The sequence below is a fragment of the Ictalurus punctatus genome, chromosome 28, assembly GCF_001660625.3.
Source record: "Ictalurus punctatus breed USDA103 chromosome 28, Coco_2.0, whole genome shotgun sequence".
In the NCBI taxonomy this organism is placed as follows: domain Eukaryota; kingdom Metazoa; phylum Chordata; class Actinopteri; order Siluriformes; family Ictaluridae; genus Ictalurus; species Ictalurus punctatus.
Genome location: NC_030443.2, coordinates 5990213 through 6016598, shown reverse-complemented (window position 1 = coordinate 6016598; position 26386 = coordinate 5990213). Strand labels below are relative to the sequence as shown.

Genomic DNA, 26386 nt, shown 5'->3' with positions numbered 1-26386 from the left:
TAATAATGTCCAGTAATCAAAATGAAAAGTGGTATAAGTGAATATTATTATCAGCAACAAAGTTACACTTTATTACTCTATCAGGGTTCGCTTGCGGTCTAAAGATACTGCGCTCTCAATGCTGAAGCCTGGTTTCGATTCCCGGGCAGGGAACCAACCTGACCACTGGGGGTTGCACTCCTTGCCGGTCCCAAGCCCAGACCAAATGGGAGGGTTGTGTCACAAAGGGCATCTGGTGTAAAACCTGTGCCAAATCAACTACGCGAACCAATGATCTGCTGTGGTGACCCCTAACAGGAGCAGCCGAAAAACCATTCTATCAGGGTCCTTCAGTTTGGAGAAACCCTTAAAGGTCCCATGCAGGACAGCGAGTTTCTCTTTCAGAAAAATAGAACCATTGTGGAACCCATTTTCTCAGTGTGCATATCTTACTTTACCTACCTTACCTTATTTAGGTTCAGTGAATAAAGCATAGCTGTTACTGTATATACCATCATGCTTTAAGAAGGGTTACTGAATAATACAGATGTTTAAGAGGTTAACCCTTGCAGTACTATAAAAGCAAAAGGGATGGCCTTAGCCAAGCAGACATTGCAGTTCAACTGTAGTACTGAAAATGCATTTAGGCAGAAAGAATGAGCTGTAATGCTCCTGAGTTCAGCTGAGTATGCAAAATGGCGCCAGGGTGTGAGAGCTACAGCAGGAACATGATTCATCATTTAGAAAGAAGAGGCTGGGCAGGCCAGTGGATGAAAGCACAAGTTCATAACTGAAACCTTAATGATGTCTGGCCACCAGATCATATTTATGATCTGATATTGGACCTACATGGAAAAAAAAAATAATTAACACTGCTACTGTTTATCATGTTTTTTCATTTATTTATTCTATTATTTCAGTTTTATTGCTGTAGGTGGAACTGTTTCTCCACAGTGACACTGCACATGCGCTCCCTACCTCCATTTCTCTTCCACCTTCTTCCTCCTAGCCATAGCAGAACACCTGCTCACCCCCGACATCTTCCCCTCTACTAATCCCTTCAATCTCATTCGTTCTTATTTTTCTTTCTCTTCCGACACCTTTCTTGTTCCTTCTGTCCCTAGTACACAAAACCAACATTTTTCTTGATGCGCGCCTTATTGCTAGATGTCTTCATGCACATTTCAGCTCCGTGTCTCAAAAGTCTGTTAGTCTGTTTCATCGGGTTCATTTTAAACCTACCATAGCCTCACTGCTTCTATGATACTGGAAAAGTCGGAACCGGATGATTTTTTTTTCTTCTCGAGTGCACCGTGATGTTATCTGCATCAATAATATGACGAGGAAATCCACAGAGCAAGGAAATTGATTTACCTTGGTCTCGCTTCCTCGGAGTCAATTCACCGCTAAGGCAACACTTTTTTTTTTCTTCTCCTCCCCGCTCTCAGGCTGTCTATCTCTGCCACTCTCCATCAGGAAGAACGATAAGAGCGATAAGAATCTTGTCCTGCTTCCCAGCTGATGATGACACCACGGCAGTGCTATACACATGATTCAGAAGTTCAGTTCTGCTTTGCTTCATCTGGGTCTCAAACTTTCCGTTCCTTCAACCAAACTTAATGAGCAGTGATTTGCTCGGATTATGCTTTCTGGTTTAAACTTCCTCATCCATGTCGTTCGCATTTTTCTTCATATATTTTTGATGAGCATTACGCATTTCTTGCCAGACTTGTCCTAGACCATTCTCTGTCACCAGAGAATTCTCCTGTCTGCTCTTTAACCTTCAAAGCATTTCTTCAGTATTTCATTTTCACTTCTAATCTGGCGAACAGTAGTCCATGGGCTTGAGCTATAGAAACTCGTACAATAAAATGTAGCAGCTAATTTAAAAAAATACATTTCTATACTGTCCTTTCCTATACTATACATTTCCTGTCCTTTCCAGGTTCTAAGTTAATGCCTAATCATTTTTTTCTTTAAAAAAAAAACAGAAAAAAAAAACAGAAAAAAAACCAAAACATTTATACACAGCAGTGCAGTGTACATTAATTTCCAGCACATTTACACGTGAACAATGTTTAAAGATAATGCAGACAATGGGCCGTAATCAGAGTTAAATCACTTAAGTCCAAAAGTGATGTCAGTATTTATGTGAAGAAAGTTACTCGTTACTTTATCTTGGTCAGGGTCATGGTGAATCTGGAGCCTATTCCAGGAAAACTGGGTGCCATGCATGATGGGAAATTGTGAAATAGCTCGAAACCTCTTACACAAGTCACATGATTGTTCTCTTTTTCTGCTGTAGAAGTAGAAAGCACGGCTTCAGTAGCTATATTTCGTCCAGTTTTGAACCCTCGCTAGTTTCAAGTTTTTGTTACCCTTATTACTAACTAGGTGAGCTACTAAGTGGGCTTCCTGCGGTAAAGATCCCGTCCTCCAGAAGCTCGTCCTCGCTTAGACTGATGTGAAGGCAGGTTTTGTTAAGGGGTGATGAAAACGCGAGCGTGTGCTCGTAGCTGTTGGGAGTGGCCGGACGGGGTGGGGTTCCAGCCAGGAGGTGGTCCTCTGGCAAACTGCTGCAGGTGCTGGACGTCGAGAGGAGGCCGGAGTTACGGTCTTCGAACAGATCCTCGCCGGACGGCTTGTTGTCGGAGCGCATGCCGGAATCTTCACTCGCCGAACAGGAGGCACTGAGATCGTTGCCGAACTCCCCCGGAGAAACAAAACACGGTGGAACGTCGGGGAAGGACGAGCTGAAGGCCGGACTCGACGCTGTTTCTGATCCCGTTCTGTTCGGGCGCTTTCGGTTGACGGGAGGAGGGGGTGGGTCCAGTTTTGGGATTATTTCTTTAACCCTGTGTGGAAGAGAGTAGAGAAGCAATTACAGGTTAAATGGATCTCGGAGCTTTTAATACGAACAGAATCATAGAAGAGCCTGAAAGCTGGGACGAATGATTGTAGAAATAAAGAGTAATAAAGACTATATATATATATATATATATATATATATATATATATATATATATATATATATATATATATATATATATATATATATATATATATATACATACACACACACACACGTATATATGTATGTGTGTGTATATATATATGTATATATGTGTATATATTATATATGTATATATATGTGTGTGTATATATATATATATATATATATATATATATATATATATATATATATATATATATATATATATATATATATATATATATATATATATATATATATAAATAAAACATCTAGAAAAAAGCTGTTTGGCAAAAACTCTCAGCTATGTCCAGTTCTCAGCTCCTTTGTGGGTGTGTGTGTGTGTGTGTGTGCGCGCGCGCACGCACACACTTATCTCTCTCCAACAGTGCAATGGCTGGAAGGAGTCAGGAGGAAGGGAATGGATGAGAGGGGAAAATAAAGATGGCGGGGCAAAGGTTGTTTGTAGTTACCCAGAATCAGAGGAACACCACACACACACACACACTTTCAAATAAATTTCATGCAGATATACAATGCACTAATACAAACATACCCTGAAGTAACCATAGGAATACTGACAGTCATTCATTTGAATTTGGTTCATCTGCTGGTGGGAGTCTGTCTGTCTGTGTGTCTCTCTCTCTCTCTCTCTCTGCTATTATCATAAGCCTTGAGTCAGCAACCCAGAAGAGTGTCATAAACAGCAATCCCTCACGACTTTCAAAAGGATCTTTCCATCTCTCCATTCATCTCCTATGCTCAGGGCGTTTAAAATTGCAATAAATAAAGTACAGTTCAAGCCACTCTCTCCAAATCAGCTATTAAAATCATCTACTACATTTCTTGCCAAGGCCAGAACGTCAAGCAACCTTTCTAACATATAGAGAGACGTGTGTGCAGAGACACATTATGCACACCACAGACCAATTTAACTGCTTCCCAAGGGAGGCAAACAGACAGGGAGAGATGGAGAGAAATAAAGAAAAAAATGAACCAGACATGCTGAGAGAGAGAGAGTGAGGCAGAAAAAGACGAAGGCAATATAGACAGAAAGAGAGAAAGCCTATCTGGGATGTTCAGAAATATGACTGATTGAGTGAGTGTGTGTGTGTGTGTGTGTGTGTGTGTGTGTGTGTGTGTCTCATCCAGTATCACAGGGTTTCACATTCTTTCACTGCCTGGCAATGCTTCACAGCAGGAGGCAGGAAGTGTGCATGCATGCTCACTTCTTAGTGCATTAATCCTACACACTGTGGCTATGATAAGGAATGTAACATCACCCACACACACACACACACACACACACACAGCAAGTCAACTTCAAATTATCCATAGTGTCACATCAGACTGCTTTTAGTTTGTCTGATCTTTCTTTCTCTTTGCCTCAAACATACACAAACACACTGCTAGAAGGCTAACGTAAATGAAAAGGTAAAGCTCTTAATTATAACGCACAGAGAGTTGGAAAAACAGAGAGGAGAAGTGATTTATGGGGATGGAAGGCAGAAAGTAAGATTCTCTGAATGTACTGTGATAAGAAACATGAATGGTGATGAACATTTTTAAAAGAAGGAAGAGAAGATGCAGAAGCGGACAAACATCAGATGTTGCACCTGAAAAAAGATAAACGTGCGCGTGTGGGGTTTTTAGGGATGTAGCACAATGGCACCATGGGTATCACTTTAGTGCTCCAAATGCCCGTACCTCCAATCGAGTTTGAAGTGGGCGTGGCCTAAACCAAACAGTGTTTACATTTTGATCCTCACTCAAATTTCCGAAAAAACATTTGTATTAAGATACACTAGCAGATACGCAGTGTCAAAACGGGCTCCTTTAAGTGGCATCTCATTCTAAAATGTGTATGATTTCCAGGAAGACTGATGAAGTGTGATGAAAAACATGCACACGTTTTAAATGAAATCAATTAAATGATGATTTTTTTGGAGACCGCAGCAGAGATGAGCTGTCATCTCCCAGACGTGCACTTGACATCACTGCCCAAACTTGCTAACGTGTGTCTTGTTGGGGCAGAAATTCCAACAGACACATTCCAAAATTTCCTTCCCAGAAGACTGGAGTCTGTTAATGTCCACGGTTAGGAGTGGTGAAATATCAGTGTGATGGTCAGGTGTGCACATACCTTTGGCCATATATATTTTAGCTTCAGAATAACTGTAGAGGGTTAAACAGTGACGCCATCAATATCAACTGAGAATATGGAAGTTTTAGACATCCATCCATCTTCTATACTGATAGTAGGTAGCATCGGGCACAGGGCGGGGTACACCCGGGACGGGGTGCCAATCCAGCGCAAGACACAATCACACACACATTCACACACGCATTCATACAATACTGACACTTTGGACATGCCATTCAGCCTACCATGCATGTCTTTGGAATTGGGGAGGAAACCGGAGTACCTGGTGGAAACCCCTGCAGCACGGGGAGAACATGCAAATTCCGCACACACAGGGTTGCGGCGGGAATCGAACCCCCAATCCTGGTGGTGTGAAGCGAATATGCAAACTACTAAGCCACCGTGCACCGGTGTACCTTGTACTGTGATAACTGTACTGTTATCTGCGTAACACTGGGAGCTTAGACCAAATGATCTGGCCAAGGGGAAACATATATGATGAAAAGAAGGGGACCAAGGACTGATCCTTGAGGGACACTGTGTATGACAGGGGCAGGAATTTTGTTTACCAATGGATACAAAGTGGCATCTGTCTGAAAGGGCAAACACAAACCAAACATGGGCCTTGCCAGGAATGCTGATCGAGGAAAGGTAGGAAAGCAAAATTTTATGGCTAACCGTGTCAAGCTACACTGAAAATTATCAGAATGAGAACACCGATGGATCCAGCACCAGCAAAAAGGTAATTGGTGACTCATAGAAAAGCAGTCTTAGCACTATGAAGAGGACAGGAACCTGACTGAAAAGGCTCAAAGAGATTGTTAATAGTGAGAGTTCTGTAGTCGGGAGAAATGCACTCTTTCTAGCAGTTTGGACTGAAATTGAAGGTTAGAAATTGGTCCGTAGTTAGAATGGCCATTATGGACAAGGCTAGTGTGTTTGAGGACTGGCATGACAGTAGTGATTTAAAGATTAAAAGGAACAGTATTAGGGGTATCTGCTATAGGTGGATTATGAATTTAATTATATAGTGGCAATAGTTATTTATTTATTTTTGTCTTATTTGATACAGGCAGTGTGACCAGCATTAAAGGGGACCGACAGTATTGTGCAAAATTCACTTTCACATGGTGTTTGAACATAAATGTGTGTCGGCAGTGTGTGTACACAACCATCCTATAATGGCAAAAAAATCCACCCAGTCCTTTTTTTATATTCCCCATAAATCATAAACAGTGTCTCGAAATGAGTCATTCGCGTTTTCTATCCAATGTGACGTCACACTGGAACAAGCCCCGCCCACGACTGGTGACGGACTCTGCTTTATTAGCATAGATCCTCCGCTGAGTGTGCTGCACACAGTCGGCCATGTTTTCCATGCTGGAGCAGCTATAGTGATAAGAAGAATGTCTCCACTTCGTAAGTTTTTTAACTGTAGGAATGAACATAAGAGTCTTCATGTACTCCCGGCCTCAGAACTAGGGATGCACCGAATGTTTGGCAACCGAAATTATACGGCTGAAGATAGCAAAAAAAAGAAAAGAAAAAACAAAAGCACTTTCGGTGTTCGGCCGAATACGTGAAAAGGCCGAATAAATTTGACCGAACAGTGACGTGTTTGATGATGCAACCAAAAAGCCTAGCAACCAGTATGAGACGCGCATGCCCTTCGGATGTTGACAACTGTGACATTGTTTACTGTAGACACGTGCGTTTGTTTTGTTTCTGTTCCGGGGTATTGTGTCACGTTGCGAGACGTAAGGGAGTAGAGTACGGAAGCAGGTGCAGGTAAAGACGTATTTAATTAAGGGCAGGCAGACAAATCCAAATCGTAATCCAAAAAACGATCGGCAAACAGGCATAAACAGGGCAAAGCAGGAATCAAAGTCGCGGTCACAGAAAACAGGGTCACGACACAAAACAAGAAACATGAACTAGTACTATGGACTGGGAGCGGAAACACCAGCGGGGACTAAATGAACTAATCTATAGTTTACACTAACTAAATCTATCAAGGGACATAACATTAACAACGTATCTAACTATACCATATCTACTATAATACTCCGCGAGGTGTACAGGGACGCGAGCGGTATATATCCCCAATATAATCAGCCGTATAGAACCCAGTAGAACCCAATAGAACCATTTTCTGCACTCGTCAATGCACTTTTTAATGCACTTTTTAGTTGTAGGCTACAGAGTGTTCCATTCTTTCAGCAGTCACTTATAGGCCAGTTATAGGCTATTCAAGGGGCTCAAAGATGACCACATCAAAATATTTTTATTTTATTAATTTATTTATTTCAAGTTATATTGTGCCTTGTTGGTCGCCTATGCCTGCTGGAATGAAAAAAAATGTTCAGTGTTAAATAATTATTTTGATATTGTAGTTTTTGTAATTGATTTTTTTCTTTGAAAAGCAAGACAAAATAGTAAAAAGCACAATCTGACTATTTAATTCATGCAATGGTGAAAAAAAATGGCAAAATAAATGGAAAAAATGCAAAAAAAAAAAAAAAACGTGTTCGGTATTTGGCCCAGTTTCTCATTATATTCGGCTTCGGCCAAAAATTTTCATTTCATGCATCCCTAATCAGAACCACTGAAGACGCACTGGAGTCGTTTTATTTTTGAAGGAAATGTGCCCGGAAATATAGCTAAATTCGTTTGAATCATTTTAGACCAGACTGCTTTGAGTACGAGGGTCAATACGAAGCAGGATTTGCTGAAAAGTTGATTCTCAAGCATGGATCAAACAGTACCAACTGTTCGTGATCCAGCTTCATATCCAGGAGACGTGAGTATCGCACTTTATATTTTGTGAATGTTTTCAAATCGCCTTTCCAAACGTTCGTTAGCACATTGCACGGCTAATGCGGCTAAAATTACCGTTGTCTCCGAGTGTATTCACGGAGACCAGAGTGATGTCATTTTTATTTTTAACACGAAAACGCTTACTCCCTGTATAATTCATACATATAGGGATGAACACCGGTATTTACCGTGTCAGATGTACCGGTTCTCCTGATTTGTTGTTGCTGCAGTATCTGAAGCACGAGCTGTAAAGGCACAGCTCTCTTCCGGAATGGGGGTGGGGTTTAGCAGCTCATTTACATTTAAAGAGAGACACAAAAACAGCGCATTTTTGTTCCCACCCAAAAAGGAGCATTTGCAGCTTAGTATAATAAATGATCCGTTGGGTATTTTGAGCTGAAACTTCACAGACACATTCTGGGGACACCCGAGACTTATATTACATCTACGGGCAAAATGGGTCCTTTTTTAAAGGACATCCCTATACATGTTTAAGTGGTCCCCATAAGCAAAGAGGTCTACAGCGCCTCATCTGCATCTATCGGCAGTTTTCATGGCTCTTAGCTCAAGTGACGACCAAGTGGATGGGTGTAGAGAAGCCAAAACATCAGCAGGAGTGATAGCTTTAGTGTAATGGAAAGATCTGAGAGTCCATTAGAGGGCGTATGGATAGGAAAGCTGAGCATAAACTCAATAAGGAAATGATCGTAGCTATTACCTTGGCATCCAGTAATATAAACACTAAGCCAATAGAACAGATTCAGTCTAGGATATGACCTTGTGAAGTAGTACAGAAATCTACACCACGTAAAATGAAAGCATTCGAGAACATCTCCGAATTCATTAGCAGTAAAGCAAGCAGTGCTAACGTGCATTTTAGAGTAAAATTCCGCAGGGCATAGTGAACAGGCTAGGGTGAACAACTCACGGAGTTCAGCCAACATGGTGAAATTTTTGGGGTCGATAAAGCAATACGATTAGACGAGCACCAGATGGGCCGGAGATATTTACAGGCATGTATTCAAAAGACATTATGCTGTGGAAAGCAAAGTCCTTCATGTTCGTGTTGCGGTGGCTCGCACCATCTCTTCCCTGCTGTCTTAGTTTAGCAACATGACCATAACTAGGCAGGAACAGTACACTCAAGAGGTGCGTAAGGGTCACAGGGTCGCGGTCAAGTTTCTGAGATCGGAAGCATGTCGGCGTTCTCATCCGTAATTGCATTTCTTAGCAGACGGCGAAAAGTGTGAATTTGGCACCGTGTGTCGAGTGTTTCTGTGATTTCTTGAAAACGAATGAAAATTTATTTAAGGTGTTTTGCAGTTTCTGGAGCCGCACTGTGAGGAACTATGCATATTTGACCAGATGGTAGGGGACTGCATTGTAAATACGGTGGAAATATGCTTTCATTTTGGAGCTTATTAAGATTTTGCTCAGGCCAGGCTACTAGAGCAAATCACAAAAAATATTAAAATATATAAATAAATAAAAGAATAGTGCAATTTGTATGTATTACTTGTTTAGAACACATGATCTGTTCATTACAAATCTGGTTATATCCTCTGTGTGTGTGTGTGTGTGTGTGTGTGTGTGTGTGTATACCCAGGCTCTCCGCTTCATTCTGTGATCGCAATAACAGGTAGCAAAGCTGCAGGGAAGCACTCATTTCCTGGGTAAGTGCATGAAACTGAGTTGTGATTCCGGCAATAATGACAAGCCACACAGGGTGCTTTTCATTTCATTAGTCACCATTATGTGTTTTCTCTACTTCTCTTTTCTCTACCTTGTGTCTTAATTCTTTCCTCATGGTGACATGTCGCACAAATGCGACACAGTGTTCGGCGACGAGCCCCCCCTTCATGTGACCCCGACATCATTAAACACTAACTGTGACTCTATTAACGTGCAATATCGTTGACAAAAACGGACGAGACTAAAACGTAGTTTACAAAAGAAAAACTTTTGGAGGAGGCTTGAGGGGGGTTAGTTACAAAAGGTTGAGAAGCTCTGCTGTAACAGATGCGATAGAAGAAAGTTTGTCGTGGATAAAGCTGTGTGCCCGAATCTTTATTCATGTTAATTTCACTATCATATCCACAGTTATGTAGCCTTGTTTATTATAAATAGACACTTGGTCAGTAGTTACATAGAGAGATGTGTAAAGTTTGTAGTTTTAGTTCAGTGTTTTAGCTCATTTATGCAGATTCTAATTGGGCCACTTTGGGCTTTTACTGTACCACTTTCATTTCATTTACTGCACTGATACAAGCTGTCACTCTTATTCTTGTTGACAGTCAAAAAAAAAAAGGCAAGAAAGAGAGAGAAGACTTTGAAGGGGAGAGAGACAGTCAGTTTTGCAGGATGAAAAAAACTATATTAAATAACTTTGGACCACCTGGTAAAAAAAGCTAGGAGTGAGAGGGCAGAGGGTCGTGATATGGAAGATAAGGATGAATGAACAGTGTGTGTTTTGTGCCACAGATAGTTCATGAATGTTCCTGTCTTGATCCTCAAGAAAACATTGGAGGAGACTAAAAAAAAGGCTAAAAATTTGTAAGTTGTCAGTTTTCAGACTTTATCAACTAACACTTGACTAAAAAACAAAACAAAAAAAAAACAAACAAACAAACAAAAAACAACCAAAACAAAAAAAACAGGATTAGGTTGACAAAATATGATTAAAAAAACTAATCAAGGACATTTGACACAGGACTTAAGACTAAATAAAAAAATATAACTGGCAAAAGGAACACTAATTGCAAGAAAACCGTTAGGATTAAATATTATAATTTGACTTTTTGTTTTAGATTAGCGTTTATTTTTGTTTTGTTTTCTTGTTTCTCTTCAGTTATTACTTCCTAATCACTAGATACGTTCACTGCATAGCATACAACAGCACATAACGACGCTATGTAATGCAGTAGATACCTGATAAAATGTCATTCAGATACAGGACATTACCCCAATAAGTTCCGTTTAAAAATTCACTATGTACCATCACGTTTAGAACATCTTTGTTCATGGTTTCATATATAGAAACTTTATGCATAATTTAAAAATGTGTTCATTAAAAGATGGCACAAACGACATACAGTTATGCAGAGCCTTTTTCAGAAAAAGGTCATCTTGACCACCGGTTCTCAAACTTTTCCAGGGCAAGGCCCCCCAAATGGCATTAACATTTGACCGAGGCCCCTCTTTTTCAAGATGTCTTTAAAACACATTAAAAATACAGACTTCTGAATATATCCCCCTTTTTTTATTATTAATAATTACATCTCACATCTTTACATTACATTAGGAATTGATTGTGTGTGTCTGTGTGGTTGTCTGAGACTGAGAATTTATTTTTCACACCAAATTATTGAGGACCACTGATCTAGACAACAGTTTAGGGTTTTTTTTCATTGGCACTTGGACACACTTCACCATAGGTTTTTTAAACAAACAAACAGAAGAACGTAGAACTACATTTTACATGGAAGTCCTTTAAGCAGGCCTGGCCATGACCACAAGTTCGAAAAGTAGAGAGTTCACCCCAAGAGAGACAAAATTGTGACAGGGATGGACAAATGATAAATCCATTAGCTAGCCCACAGGGTGAGTTCAAGCTCTACTGTTTTTGGTTGCCTGGAAACCTAGACCAAAAAATGGCCGCTAATGTAATAATTTACGGAGAGCTAGTTAGCAGGCTATTAATTCCGATGAAGTGGGTGACTGTGTTGCCGTAGTCTTCACAAGATATTTACACTACAATATACAATTTCTTCTACATTTCCTTATATTTGTTTTTTTTTTTGAGCGGCTCCGCCCCTTTACAAATACCCAGTAGTGTTCAGCTTACCTCACAGCCTGGCTGCGCTGTACTCGACAGTTAGTACCATGGATTTTTATAATGTTGGGAGTGGGACACTTCAGATTCTAGAGTACATTTGATAGGAGAGAATATCTAATGAGAAGCTGAAGTGCAGAATGATGTCATCAAATCTGTTGGTAGAGATAGACTGTAGATTTTGAATGTATATATCGTCCGAATGTGAATACTGTCAGTCAGGACGTTTACATGGACAACAATAATCCGATATTAACCCGATTAAGACGATACTCCGATTAAGAAACTAGCATGTAAACAGCGATTATCGATGACCTTAATCTGACTAAAGGCATACGCGACGTAAACACAAATCAAATTAAGACTTGTTTAGTATTCCTGTTTTAATCGCATTATCGAAGAGCATTACAGACATGTACACACCTTAATCACACTATTAACGTCGTGTGGGAGTTTTCACCGCATTTTGCAACAGGACACGTACACACATGGCAGTGCTCAACCGTTTGACAGCAAACAAGAGAGCACGGCTGCGTCCAAAACCGCGTACTTACCTACTATACAGTAGGAGAAATACATATATTTAGGTAAGTACGCGGTTTGGGACGCAGCCCACGGCTTCAAGCAGTCATTTATTTGCACGTACAGCATGACAAATAATTAACTGCACTTGAAGCTTTCGTAAAATTAAAATTAAAAATAAAAACACCCAAAACTGTATACGGTACCATAACAAAGACGAACTGTATGTTGATGCGTGAAATTCAGGAGGGAACGTTGGACGGCGTGGCACTCCAAAAAAGTATTTTCCTCCATCCTGATTTCTTCTATTGTGCATCTCTCATACTAAATAGTATTAGATCTTCAAACAAAATACAACATAAAACAAAGGCAACCTGAGTAAACACACAATACAGCTTTTATTTTTTTAATTGAAGCAAAAAAAGTTATCTAACACCCGTGTGAAAAACTAGCTGCCAACTTAAACTTAAAATCTGGTCGTCACCTTTAGCGACAATAACTGCAACCAAACAGTTCCGATAACTGTAGATCAGTCTTTCACTTACTTCTAGGACCAGGATTTACTCCTATGCTTTGGATCATTGTCTTGCTGCATAATCCAGTTGCACTTGAGTTTCAATTTACGGACTGAAGACCGGACATTCTCCTTTAGGATTTTCTGGTAGAGAGCAGAATTCACGTTTCCCTCAATCATTGCAAGTTGACCAGACCCTGAAGCAGCAAAGCATCCCCACACCATCACACTTCCTCCTCCTGGAATTCTGTGGTTGGTTTACGCCAGATATAACGGGACGCCTGTCTTCCAAACGGTCCACGTTCGACTCCTCAGTCCACAGAACATTCTCCCAAAAGGTTTGAGGATCATCAAGGTGTGTTGTGGCAAAATTTAGATGAGCCTTAATGTTCTTCTGGGTTAGCAGTACTTTTCACCTCACCACTCTTTCACGGATGTCATTTTTGCCCAGTGTCTTTCTGATAGTGGAGTCATGAACAGTGACCTTTATTGATGCAAGAGAGGCCTGTAATTCCTTTGATGTTATCCTTGGCTTTTTGTGACTTCCTGGATGAGTAGTTGCTGTGCTCTTGGAGGAATTTTGGAAGGTCGGCCCCTTCTGGGAAGGTTCACTACTGTGCTGTTTTTCCATTTGGAGATAACGGCTCTCACTGTGGTTCTCTGGAGTCCCAGAGCCTTTGAAATAGCTTTCTAAACCTTCCCAGACTGATGTATTCAATCACCTTCTTCCTCATCATTTCTGGAATTTCTTTCTACTTTGACATAGTGTGTTACCAGGTAAGACCTTTTAACAAACTTTATACTGTTGAAAAAGTTCTATTTAAGTGTTGATTTGATTGAACAGGGTTTGCAGTAATCAGGCCTGGTTGTGTCTAGTGCAGCTGAACCCCATTATGAATGCGGTTTCATAGATTTCAGGAATTAGTAACTACAGGGGCAAATATATTTTCACACAGGCCCAGGTGGTACTGGATAACTTTTTTTTGCTTCAATAAATAACATTATTATTAAAAAACTGTATTTTGTGTTTACTCAGGTTGCCTTTGTTTTTTGTTTTTAATTTCTGAAACAATTTAGTACACACAAAATAAATTGTCCAAAACTTTTTTGCACTGTACATAAAATTAAAACTTTTGTTCTGCAAAGTCAACAGGAAGTGCAACTGGCTGTATGTAACTTTGAATAAGAAATCAACTTGTCCTTGGTGGCAAGTAAGATTTGTGTATGATCTTAAGCTGTGAATTATTGAGTGAACACAGTGCAGAAGCATTTCGTGGTAATGTTAATGCTGCGCTAATTTCTTTTATAGAATTCAGCCAGTATATCACATGTGAACACACACTCTTCTCTCTGTAAGTGCTTGTAATTAGTGTGACCACTATTATAGATCAATACACAGACCCATCTAGGCACCTTTACAGCTCTCATTCTCCATCTCTTTCTCACTCATACACGCTATTCTTTTGAACAGAAACACACACACAGCATGACAGTGAGGACTGCTGGTGTGAGACAAAACCACAAACACTCAAGATTTCTTCTTTTTTTTTTGCCTTTTAAAAATGTCAATGCATACAGAAAGAAAGGCCAAATAAGGATCAGCACTGATTGAACAGAAACACAGCGTGAGGCGCAACCGTGTGGGAGTGGGGCTTGAACAGAGACAGACACACACAAACACACACAGACACACAAACACACACACACACACACACAAAAAAAAAAAAGTCAACGCATTCAGACGGCCGGCCAGACACAAACAAGAGCGCTGACCTGGAAAGCAGAAACGCACAAGGAGCAGCAACGGCATTAACCTGCAGTGTGTGGAAGTGAAGTTTGAACGCATACACACACACACACACACACACACACACACGCGCACACCCACACCAAGCACATGCTGAGAAGTGGGGTCTTGCAAAACTGAAGCCTGTCACATCCTAATTCTCAAGGGACTGAATCAGGAAAGAGAAATAACTAGAAATAACACACACAGCATGTGTATGTGTGTGTGTTGAGTAAGTATTAGAGGCTTGGCAATGCGTTAAACATGAATTGGGAGGATAGAGGCATTGAGAAGGAAAGTTCTGAAATAAAAAGTGACATATGTACACACACACACACATATATACACACATTATATATATATATATATACATACATATATACACACATTTTATATATATATATATATATATATATATATATATATATATATATATATATATATATATATATATATATATATATATATAAAAGAAAGTAGCAGAATTAGATGACTTAATTCTGTCTTGTTTCCTGCGTGTGTGCGTGGGTGCGACATGGAAGACACTTCATGCTGTTCTTGGTAAGCTATGACTCACTGTCAGGTTTTGAGAATGGCTACTGTGTTAATATCTTGGTGAGACACTACGAGGACAGGAATATCGGGCAGTTTTGACCTTGTGTGGACATTTGACTGGAACCCCACAAGAAGCTTAAATTCAAAATTTTAAAACAAAAACTGCAGCTTTAAAAAAAAAAAAAAAACCCAAAGGTTTCCTTTATTACTAAGCTTAAGATTTAGGTACAGGCATTGCGTGAATTAGCTGCATTAATAATTATGTCACTGGAAGGTCCTCAGAAGGATAGTAAGACCAAAGTGTGTGTTAGTTAGTGTGTGTTTACAAAGTCCTAAACAGCTCTTAGAGTGTTTAGAATTCTTGGAGTGTTTATAAGAGACAACGTCTGATTGCCACATGCTTTAACAATGTCGTCGGGTTATTTTCCATGCTGTGCTTATAACAGCGCTGCATGGATGTTGTCCTTTTTTTTGCTTTCACTTTCATTATGCTAAAATAATATGGTATTACATTTGTGCCAGAAGTACTGAAAGTATTGAAAACACTGAAACTCTGTGGCAAAAACGTAACACTGTCTTCAATTACACGGGTTTCTTTGTTAACAGTTTTTGAAGCTTCGTTTTTCCCTAATCGTGGTTTATGAACGCGCTGCCAGAGTTTTTATTTACACCTTCAAACGTTTCGTTTACACTCCACCATTCTGGCACAAACCTCTCGTGTGGGCGGGGCCGAACAGCGATTTACTCTCATTGGCTAGTGAGAGTTGGATGGACAGCTCCCTGTACCAGGAAGTAGAAACTTCAGTGGCGTGAACGTTGGAGAGCGTTCTGGATGCGGTTCTCTGTATAGTCCTAGTGTTTGTACTCTGTAGTGGAAATTACTTACTTACATACTTATTTACTTAGTCAGGACATTAGTTCGTAATTAATATTTGAGGTTTGGGTAGTCTCATACGACAGTTTTTTCGAGATGAGCTCTCAGGAGCGGCACGGAGCGTCGTCATTATCATCATAAACATCATCTTCCTCCTCCTCAGCTGGACACTCCAAATCTCACTCGCCAATGAGAGTAAATCGCTGTTAAGCCCCGCCCACACACGAGGTTTGTGCCGGAATGGTGCACGTAAACTTGTGGAGCTTAAACAAAAACATTGAAGGCGTAAACGGAAACTCCGGCGGCACATACAAAAACCATGATTAGTGAAAATGACGCTCGGAAAAAAACTGAACAAAGAATGCCGTGTATTTTATTTGAAGACTAGGTTAGGTTTTTGCCGCAGAGTTCACCATTTTCAGTTCCAGAACGTTTTTCTTCTCTCTAACTGTATATTTTTGTTCGTTTCTTGGAAAGTTACACAGAAATTTAATTCCATAAAATAGCCGCAGAACACGAGTTTGACAATTCTTTTATTGATAGAGTGCCCTCGGAAAAGTAAATGCCTAACTGGGAACATTTTGACCACGGCGTAATAGTTAGTGCCAGACGGGCTGTTTTTTTTTTTTTCGGCAATTTTAGATATTGCTGATCTCCTGGGATTTTCACACACGACAGCCTTATGCAGAAAGATGCAAAAAAACAAAAAACATCAAGTGAGTCTCCTACACTCCTACTACAACTGTGGTGAGCTGAAAAGCATCCCCGAAAGCACAATACATCGAATATGAGATATATGAGCGACAATAGCAGAATACTACATCAGGTTGTGCTCCGGTCAGCCAAGAACAGGACTCTAAGGCTACAGTGGACATGGCTCTCCACTTTTGATGAGTCTGTGCCTCTAAAAAACACGACAGAGTAAATAATCCACTTCATCCTTGATTAAAAAACCTGATCTTGACCCGCCTCAATTGTCCAGCTATAGACCAATATCAAATCTCCCCTTCATCTCTAAGATTTTAGAAAAGGTTGTAGCAAAGCAGTTATGCTCGTACTTAGGTAGGAATAACATTCATGAAATGTATCAGTCAGGATTTAGACCTCATCATAGCACAGAGACAGCGTTAGTTAAAGTAGTAAATGACCTTCTACTGACCTACGATCAGGGTTGTGTCTCGCTGCTTGTGTTACTCGACCTCAGTGCAGCTTTTGATACTATAGATCACACTATTCTCCTTGATGGATTAGAAAATGTGGTTGGTATTAAGGGAACAGTCCTCTCCTGGCTCAGGTCTTATCTGACCGATCGTTATCAGTTCGTAGATGTAAATGGTGATTTCTCCATGCGTACTGAGGTTACTTTTGGAGTTCCACAGGGTTCTGTTTTAGGCCCACTGCTCTTTACTTTATATATGCTACCCCTAGGTCAAATTATTCGTAAACACTGAATTAGCTTCCACTGTTATGCTGATGATACACAGTTGTATGTTTCAGCGAAGCCAGAGGACAGACAGAAGCTTAGTAAAGTTGAGGATTGTGTAAAGGACATTAGACATTGGATGTTAACTTACTTCCTTCTACTTAATTCTGATAAAACAGAAATACTTTTATTAGGCCCACGTGTAGCTAGAAGTATTCTTTCTGATCACATGGTTACTCTGGATGGTCTTTCTGTTTCATCATGTACAGCAGTTAAAGACTTTGGAGTGATTATTGACTCCAGCCTATCATTTGATGCTCATGTAGATAATATTACTTGGATAGCTTTCTTTCATCTCAGAAATATTTCTAAAATAAGAAACATAGTCACTACATGATGCGGAAATACTAGTTCATGCATTCGTCACCTCTAGATTAGATTACAGTAATGCCTTACTGTCTGGATGTTCCAGTAGGAATATAAATAAGCTCCACTTAGTCCAGAATGCAGCTGCTAGAGTCCTAACTAGAACCAGAAGATACGACCATATCACACCAATATTATCAATACTGCATTGGCTCCCAGTAAAATCTCGCATTAACTATAAAATACTTTTATTAACCTATAAAGCACTAAACGGTCTCGCGCCACAATATCTAAGCGACCTATTGGTTTTCTATGATCCGCCACGCCTACTTAGATCAAAAGATGCAGGCTATCTGACGGTACCTCGAATAGTGACTGCTACAGCAGGGGGAAGAGCTTTCTCTTATAGAGCCCCACAGTTATGGAACAGTCTTCCTATTAGTGTTCGGGACTCAGACACAGTCTCAGTGTTTAAGTCTAGGCTTAAAACGTATTTGTTTACTCAAGCCTACCCTGACTAGATTCTGTTCTACTACTTCGCAGTCATAATTATCTTTTTTTCTCCCTCTCTCCTTTCGCCGAGCCCAACACGAATTTATGGAGATACTAGAGATCCAGATCCTTTCTGCCTTTGGATGGAGCTCAAATCTTCTTTAATTCCAGACTGCTGGGACTACGGCTGCTCCTAAGGCCATACAGACTCCATATAAATCCATAATGAACTCTTTCACAATATCTGTTGTTACCCAGATGAGGATGGGTTCCCTTCTGAGTCTGGTTCCTCTCAAGGTTTCTTCCTCTTAAAACATCTTAGGGAGTTTTTCCTTGCCACCGTCGCCACTCAGTGGCTTGTTCAGTTGGGATAAATTCACACCTTTAATATCTGTATACCACGTTGATATTTCTGTAAAGCTGCTTTGAGACAATGTCTATTGTAAAAAGCGCTATACAAATAAAATTGAATTGAATTCTCTTTCATATGCACCTTATTATAGCTGATTCTAGCTACCCTTCATTAGACGAACAATATTAGGACTCTGTGGGACTTTTTACGTCATTAAAAACTGTGTACTGTATTTCAAGTGTATAAGGATGCATGATTGTGTGTGTAATGTGGTTGTGTTCCTGTGCTGCTTTGTGAAGCACTGTAAGCCGCTACCACAGAGACGCCGGTATTACTGGGGTATTTCTGAATAAAATGGCATGTATTGATTCTTCAGGGGGGAAAAAAAGTCCAATCAAGGTAATAAAACATCCTGTCAGGCTTGAAAAGGGGCAGATGTGTGTGTTTCCCCATAAAGTGAAAACTCAAGAGCAGGTGGTAATGTAGATTCTTGCGCGCACACACACAAACAGTAATGAATCCTCAAAACCCGGCAAAAGGTCAAAAAATTTCCATTACCTGTTACATGAAACTCTCTCTAACACACACACTTTTATATTACAGTCAAACAACGTGGGAAGACAGTCCTCTTATACACTTTCATTATTTGTGTTTGCACTCCCACAACATAATATGCATTGATATTTTGAGTGATGAGGCAAAGGGAGAAATACGAGGTGGAGATTTGAAAAGTGTGATGAAAATACAAGACAAGATAAATGAAACCGTGGCACTGTATCGTCGATATAGTACAGTGGTGCTTGAACATTTGCAAATTTTCCATATTCCTGTATAAATATGACCTAAAACATCATATTTTCACACAAGTCCTAGAAGTAGATAAAGAGAACACAATGAAACAAATCAAAGAAAAATATTACACTCTGTCATATATTTTATGAGGAAAATTTTTACAAATTTCGCCTGAGCCATATCTCGCTGCAGTTCTCGCCTGGTCTCCCACTGAAGCGAAGCAGAGTTGAGGCTGGCCAGTACCTGGATGAGAGACCTCCAGGGAAAATCATGGTTACGTATGTAACCGCAGTTCTATGAATTTCGGATGACCACCGGAGGGGGTGCATTCACCACCTGGATGTCCATCACGTGTACGTGCAGGTCGAATGTTTATATCAACAAAGTCACCTGTGCCCTGGTTGAAGTGTGCCTTTGCCCCGGTACTAAAGGCACATTCACCCCGGAAATTACCTCTTGGCAATCTTCTCGCGAACCTTCCGAGTGACTGCCAAGCTCTGGCGGGCATCTGAAATTCATAGAACCGCGGTTACATATGTAACCATTGTTCTATTTCATTTCTACTGACCGCCAGAGGCGGTGCTTTCAGCACCTGGTTGACTAATATCAACAAGGTCACGAGAAAGTTCTATGTGTCCCTTAACAACGGCTGTGAAGCCGGGGAAAAAATGGCTGTAGCCACCGGGTTGTGCGAGACCACATTCACCCTATAAAATCTTGCAAATTTGCAGGTTGATGCCCATGACACAGCTGCCCAAGAAGTAGACACACTCCTGGTTGAGTGACCTCAAACCTGAGGAGGGATCCAGAGGCCCCTGCCCTAATAGGCATACACGATAGCCTCTACAATCCATTTTGACAGACGCTGCTTGGACAAAGCGTGACCTCGCCTATGCCCCACATGGCAGACAAACAGTGAATCTGACACCCTCCCTGGCCATTTGGGGGCTACTAGTAGCACCTTGTGATTGTCACTGAGGATCCTGTCTAGGGAGGGCAGTATCAAAGGTAGTGGAGGGAAAGCATACAGCAGTCGATTTGGCCCTGCATGGGCCAGCGCATCTTGGCCCAGGGGGCTTGTTGGTTCCCCCCGTGAAAACCAAAGGGGACAGTGTGTCGTTGACAGTGAGGTGAAAAGGTCCACCTCTGCCCTGCCATATCTGTGAAAATTCGAATCCCCCTGACCTGTAATGGAGACAGTGCCACTGCTACACACCTGGTGAAGACCCTTGGCACTAGTGAAATCTCGAACGGGAGCGCACAAAACTGGTAAGCCCTTCCCTTGAAGGTGAAATGGAGGAATTGCCTGTGCTGGGGCACGACTGGAGCGTGAAAATATGCATCTTTCAGACCGATGGTTTTACACCAATCGTTCTGCCTGATGTCTTGCAACACGTCCACTGTTGGTAACATGAGGAGCTTGATAACCTTGAGGTGTGTGTTCAGAGGTCTTAAATCCAGTATGGGGCGAAATCCACCATCTTTCTTTGCGATAATAAAATAAGTGCAATAGAATCCACTGTTCTGTAAACCCTGTCTAATTGCTCGATAGACCGCCTCTTCAGGAGAGCCCAGACCTCCTGGTGTAGGGCCAGAGCCTTGTTTGGGTCCTTGACTAAGGTCATTTTGACTCCCTGGAACCTCGGGCATCAGCATCTGAATGGAAAGTTGTGGCCCTGTGACAGGGTTAATACAACCCAGAGGTCTGACGTAAGCGCTTCCCAGCATCTGAGCTACTGGCTGGTGATGCACCCGACTGTGGGAGTGGTACAGTCAATGTCTACCCCTTCGCCCCTTATAATTTCTGGAGGGGCGACGGCCCGAAGCCTGGCCTCGCTATGCAAGAGTCTCCAAAAGTGGAGACTGGGCCAGCCATATTTGGCTGTGGGTGAGGGTTAAGGAAGACATTAGCCTCCCCAACTCTATAGTCATATAGGCGAATGCCTGCAAAGAGGCGTCACTCAGGCTCTGGGCAGAAGGGTCAACCTCAGAAGCCTGCAATGTCTGGGACAGGGTCAGTATAAGGTGTTACATGGAATTCCCAATACATCCCATACATGCTGCTGTATCATAGCTTCTCACAATGAAGTCATCTCTCAACTGGCACTGTGGCTGGGGGCAGTGTGCATCGGGCTGAAGTGCTTCATCAGGCACAAGGGCGGCAACAACTGGCTCTATATTGGGCATGCGGTGAAGGCCATGGTCGGATACATACTGCAAATTAGCTATTGCTCTACAGTTTGTCGGTAGAGGAGAGAAACGTCTGGGGTCTGCCCAGCACCTCTGCAGGTCCTCAATATATGGAGCTGAGGGTGAGACACAAAGAGCTGAGGACTGAGAGGTCTTCCTGAAAAAGGCACTCTGAGGAGTCACCTGGACAGGTGCTGCATCTAACCCTAGACGTGCTAAGGCCATTTTTACCACAGACCTGACTACGTCTGACTGGTCTCCGAGCCATTCAGTGTACTGTTTCTCGTCCCCTGTGAATTGGGATGAGAAGAATGGGAGCTCTCACCTGCCCCCTCCTCGTCATAACCTGCCCTGATAACTAGGCTCTCCGAGGCCCGAGTGCATCCACCTCCTAGGTATCAAAGGCTGGTGGCAGTATTGGAGGCAGCACCCAGCGGGAAGGCTACGGTGCAGCTACAGAGGGACCACAAGCAGGCTGTGCACTGGGTGGTTGCAGATTAAGTAGGAGAGACTTAATCTCTGCAAACTCAGAAGCCAAGGTGTCTACCTTCTGGGCTAGGGGATCTACCCTTCTGCGTTTCCCCTTACCAGGGGCCCCCTGTGAATCGGTCTTACAGCGCTTATGAGAGCTGGGAGACATGGTCTGTGTAGGATGTGGTTGAGTCCCCAACCTGCCCTCTAGCTGGGCCAGCCTGGCTGCCCGTGTTGCTAAGCTCATGGAGCTGCAGTTCATGCACGCCATCTCAGACAATCCCTCTCTTAAGTGGTCAACTCCCAGGCAAGAGGGACCAGAAATAATTACTATCCAGATGGTTTTCTGTATGTGACCATTTTGCCAGGAGGTAATTGAGCACAGAGAGAGAAATAGATACACTTTGTCATATCTCTGCAAATAATTAAAGAAATCCACAAACTAAATCACGGACGAAAAACAATCACCCGTTTTGATCACCGCCCTTCAGGATGCGGTGTATAGCCTCTCCTACCACAAAAAGTCAATTATGAGAATTAAACAATAGCAATATTGGGAAATGATCCCTCTATGATAACCATGCACTGTGATGCAATATGGTGCAGTTAAGAGCGAACACACTCACACTGTAGCCAATAATTAAATAAATTCAGGAACTAAATCACGGGGAAGAAAGCATCACCCGTTTCAATCAACCCCAATCAGGGGCATTGTGTAGCCACAACGAGTCAGTTATGAGAATTAAACAATAACAATTTTGGGGACTGATCCCTCTATGATAACTATGCACTATCGTGCAATATGGTGCATTTAAGAGCGAACACACTCACACTGTAGCCAATAATTAAATAAATTCAGGAACTAAATCACGGGGATGAAAGCATCACCCGTTTCAACCAACCCCAATCAGGGGTGTTGTGTAGCCTGTCCTACCGAAAATGAGTCAATTATGAAACTTTAAACAGTGAAAATATTGGGGAATGATCCCTCTATGACATCCACGCACTGTGACATGATAGGGTGCAGTAAAGAGCGAACATGCTCACACTATAGCCAATAATTAAGTCAATTCACAGACTAAATCACAGGGATGAAAAACAATTCAATAAAGCCCAATCGGGGTGCATTGCTTACCGACAGCGCACTTTCAAAAAATGAAACAACCAAAATCGTGGGGAATAACTCCACGATACGTATAAACAGAAATTTACGGGAGGAGATACCAACCTGACTTCAATTATTTAGCGTTATATCAGCATTAAAGTGAGAAACACCAAACCGAAAATGAACTGTAAACTGCCGATTGCCGAATTAGAGCGTGCCCGCTCATAAACGGCGTTGATAGCAGAGTCACTTACCTTTCGCTGGTTAGCATACTATCTGAAGTGAAATAATCACAAAAAAGGCTAACCACAGTCTTTGGAGGACGAAAAGTTGTAGCTCCAACCCTACTTCGAGTTATAGGACTGCATTCCTGAACCTGCTTACCAACACGAGAAGATACAAGAGGTCGTTTCCGGGGTGAATGTGCCTTTAGTACTGGGGCAAAAGTTCACCCTGTGGTCTGTGTGGGTCCTAATGCCCCAGTATATTGACAGGGACACTATATTGTAAAAACAGCCTTTCGGATGAGACGTTAAAACGAGGTCCTGACTCTCTGTGGTCATTAAAAATCCCAGGACACTTATCGTAAAAAGTAGAGGTATAACCCTGGTGTCCTGGCAAAATTCCCCCATTGGCCCTTAACCATCAAGACCCCCTAATAATCTCCATCTCTGAATTGGCTATATCACTCTCCTCTCCATTAATAGCTGGTGTGTGGTGGGCGTTCTGGCGCACTATGGATGTCGCATCATCCAGGTGGATGCTACTGGTGGTGGTTGAGGAGATTTCCTCCCTCCCCCCATACTATGTAAAGCGCTTTGAGTTTCTAGAAAAGCACTATATAAATGTAACTGTAAAAAATGGTCCAATATTACATGCATAGAAAATTCGAAAGGGTTCACAAACTTTCAAGCACCACTGCATATGAGTCAGTCCTGACATGTTCCATACAGTATGCAGTTCTGTTATCCACTGGTTAAAGGACTTTGCTGAAACTTGTGATATGAGCTGTTAATTCTGCGGCCAGCTTGACACACATTGAGGGTAAAACGTATTCCTCTTTTCTCCGTGTCTGTCCTGCTTTTGCCCCGTGTTTATGTTCATGTTGACCTGTTCATCTATAAACCCACTGCCCAGACGGAGTAGCCCAAGTTTCAGATTATTCAGGAACCTGGGCTGACGTTGCCCAGGTTGGGGGGGGAGCGTCGCGCGCACACACGCACTTGTATACAGAGTGCGCCTTAACAAAAATATGGCAAACAATCAGACAGCCAGCACTAAAGAAAACCAAACACACTCATTTACATATAAACCACACCACATCCTTTTCTCTGTTAAAAACATCTATTCTCCGGATCGCTCTCCTTTTTTCTTTTCAGTGCAGTGATTTTTCCCTACTGCTTCTGGCCGTACTGTATTTGTACTTAATATGAATATTAGCAGTAACAGAGCAGCAGGAACATAAATAACGTTTTGTGTTTTACGAAGCCAGAAATACACTGACTACGTTTACATGGACAGCAGTAATCTAATTATTGACCTTATTCTGAATAAGACAATATTCTGCTTTAAGGTGTTTACATGAGTCACTTTTAGAATATTCCTTTCATGTTCCTGTTTTAGAACACAGATCGATTAATGGCACACGTCATTACGTCCCCATGCCCCGCCGTCCGACGTTCCCTCCGGGATTTCACGCATTGACATACAATTCGTCTTCGTTATGGGCCCGTATACAGTTTTGGGTGTTTCAGTTTTAATTTTACGAAAGCTTCAAGTGCAGTTAATTATTTGTCATGCTATACGTGCACAAGACGACTGCTTGAAGCCGTGGTCTGCGCCCCAAACCGCGTACTTTCCTAAATACATGTATTGCTCCTACTATACAGTAGATAAGTAAGCAGTTTCGGACGCAGTTGTGCTCTCTTGTTTGCCGTCAAATGGTTGAGCGCTGCCGTGTGTGTACGTATCCAATACACAATACGCTGAAAACACATGATGTTAATAGTGTGATTAAGGTGTGTACATGTCTCAAATGCACTTCAATAATGCCACTAAAATAGGAAATACTGCACGTCTTAATTCCATTTGTGTTTACTCCGAGTATGACTTTAGACAGATTAAGGTCATCAATAATCACCGAGTACCGTCTTAATATCGGATTATTGTTGTCCATGTAAACGTACTGACTGTCTTCCATTAATGCTTGGATGCTAATTATCCCGAGGTTGAGCGCTAGCTAGTAACTTACAAACAGCGAATACATAATTGCAGTTTCACAGTACACGCAGTCTGTTAGAGATGCTCCTAATATTCATGCACTCTATAAAAGATGCACGTGATGATGGAGAGGACTGGAGCAAAATAATCTTCCTTAGAAAACAGAAACATGAGCCAATCACTGAACCGCTGTGTTGAACAAAATAATTTGCGTTGACCAAAACAGTGTTAGTAATTGGTCCAGCTGACATGTGACAAGTGAAAGAGCTGAGAACGGCAGTGAGAGAGAGGGAAAGAGAGCCCACCCAAACACATCCCAGATTTGTGCTCACGTATAAGCTTCTGTGCGTTTATATGTATGAGGTAAAAACAAATCCTGCATACCGTTGATCCACTGCCGCTGAATTGAACTTTGTGAAGTCACTGCTTGTACTGCCCATTCCCTGCCTGCTTCCTATGTTTGCTGGCTTGCCATTGGCCGTGACGGTATGGGACGTTCCCGTTCTGAGCAGGCTGAGGTAGGACTCGGCACAGGCCATGGTAGCCATGGTATAAGGGGGTGTAGGGGGGACTTGAGCCTCTCCTGCTGGCGTGGACGTGATGATCTGGTCTGAACTGTAGTGGTTTTTCAGGTTGAGAGAGAGAGAACAGGATGATGACCTTCTCCAGTCTTCATCTGAGGAGGAGATGCATCAGTTATGAGTCAGTTAAACACAAATAAATCTTTAAAATGTTTACACTGAAGTACAGGCACAAATGATTCGCACAGACAAACAGACTTGCACGGGTTTTGGCAACACGCCCAGTCATGATGACCTAGTAAAAACTCTGGAATGGATTAACTTTGAAACATAGACTCCATAAAAGCCTAACATCTCATACAAACAAATGATGCGCCAGACTTTTAGGTGTGGGCCAAGAGTCTGAGAGTGTAATTGAATTGAATCTCCATCTAGCTCTC

The 26386-nt window shown here is 41.7% G+C and overlaps 1 protein-coding gene across 4 annotated transcripts in view; it reads right to left on the bottom strand.

Moving 5' to 3' along the window:
• Positions 1–858: 858 nt before the first annotated feature.
• si:dkey-34e4.1 (carboxyl-terminal PDZ ligand of neuronal nitric oxide synthase protein) overlaps positions 859–26386 on the bottom strand; it is a 77321-nt gene continuing 51793 nt past the window's right edge. For all 4 annotated transcript variants that reach the window (XM_053677103.1, XM_053677104.1, XM_053677105.1 and 1 more), the window contains 2 exons: positions 25810–26101; positions 859–2834 (listed from right to left, as the gene is read on the bottom strand). In XM_053677103.1, the coding sequence (XP_053533078.1) occupies positions 2366–2834; positions 25810–26101 (761 nt within the window). In that variant the 3' untranslated portion in view covers positions 859–2365. The remainder of the gene's footprint in view (positions 2835–25809; positions 26102–26386) is intronic.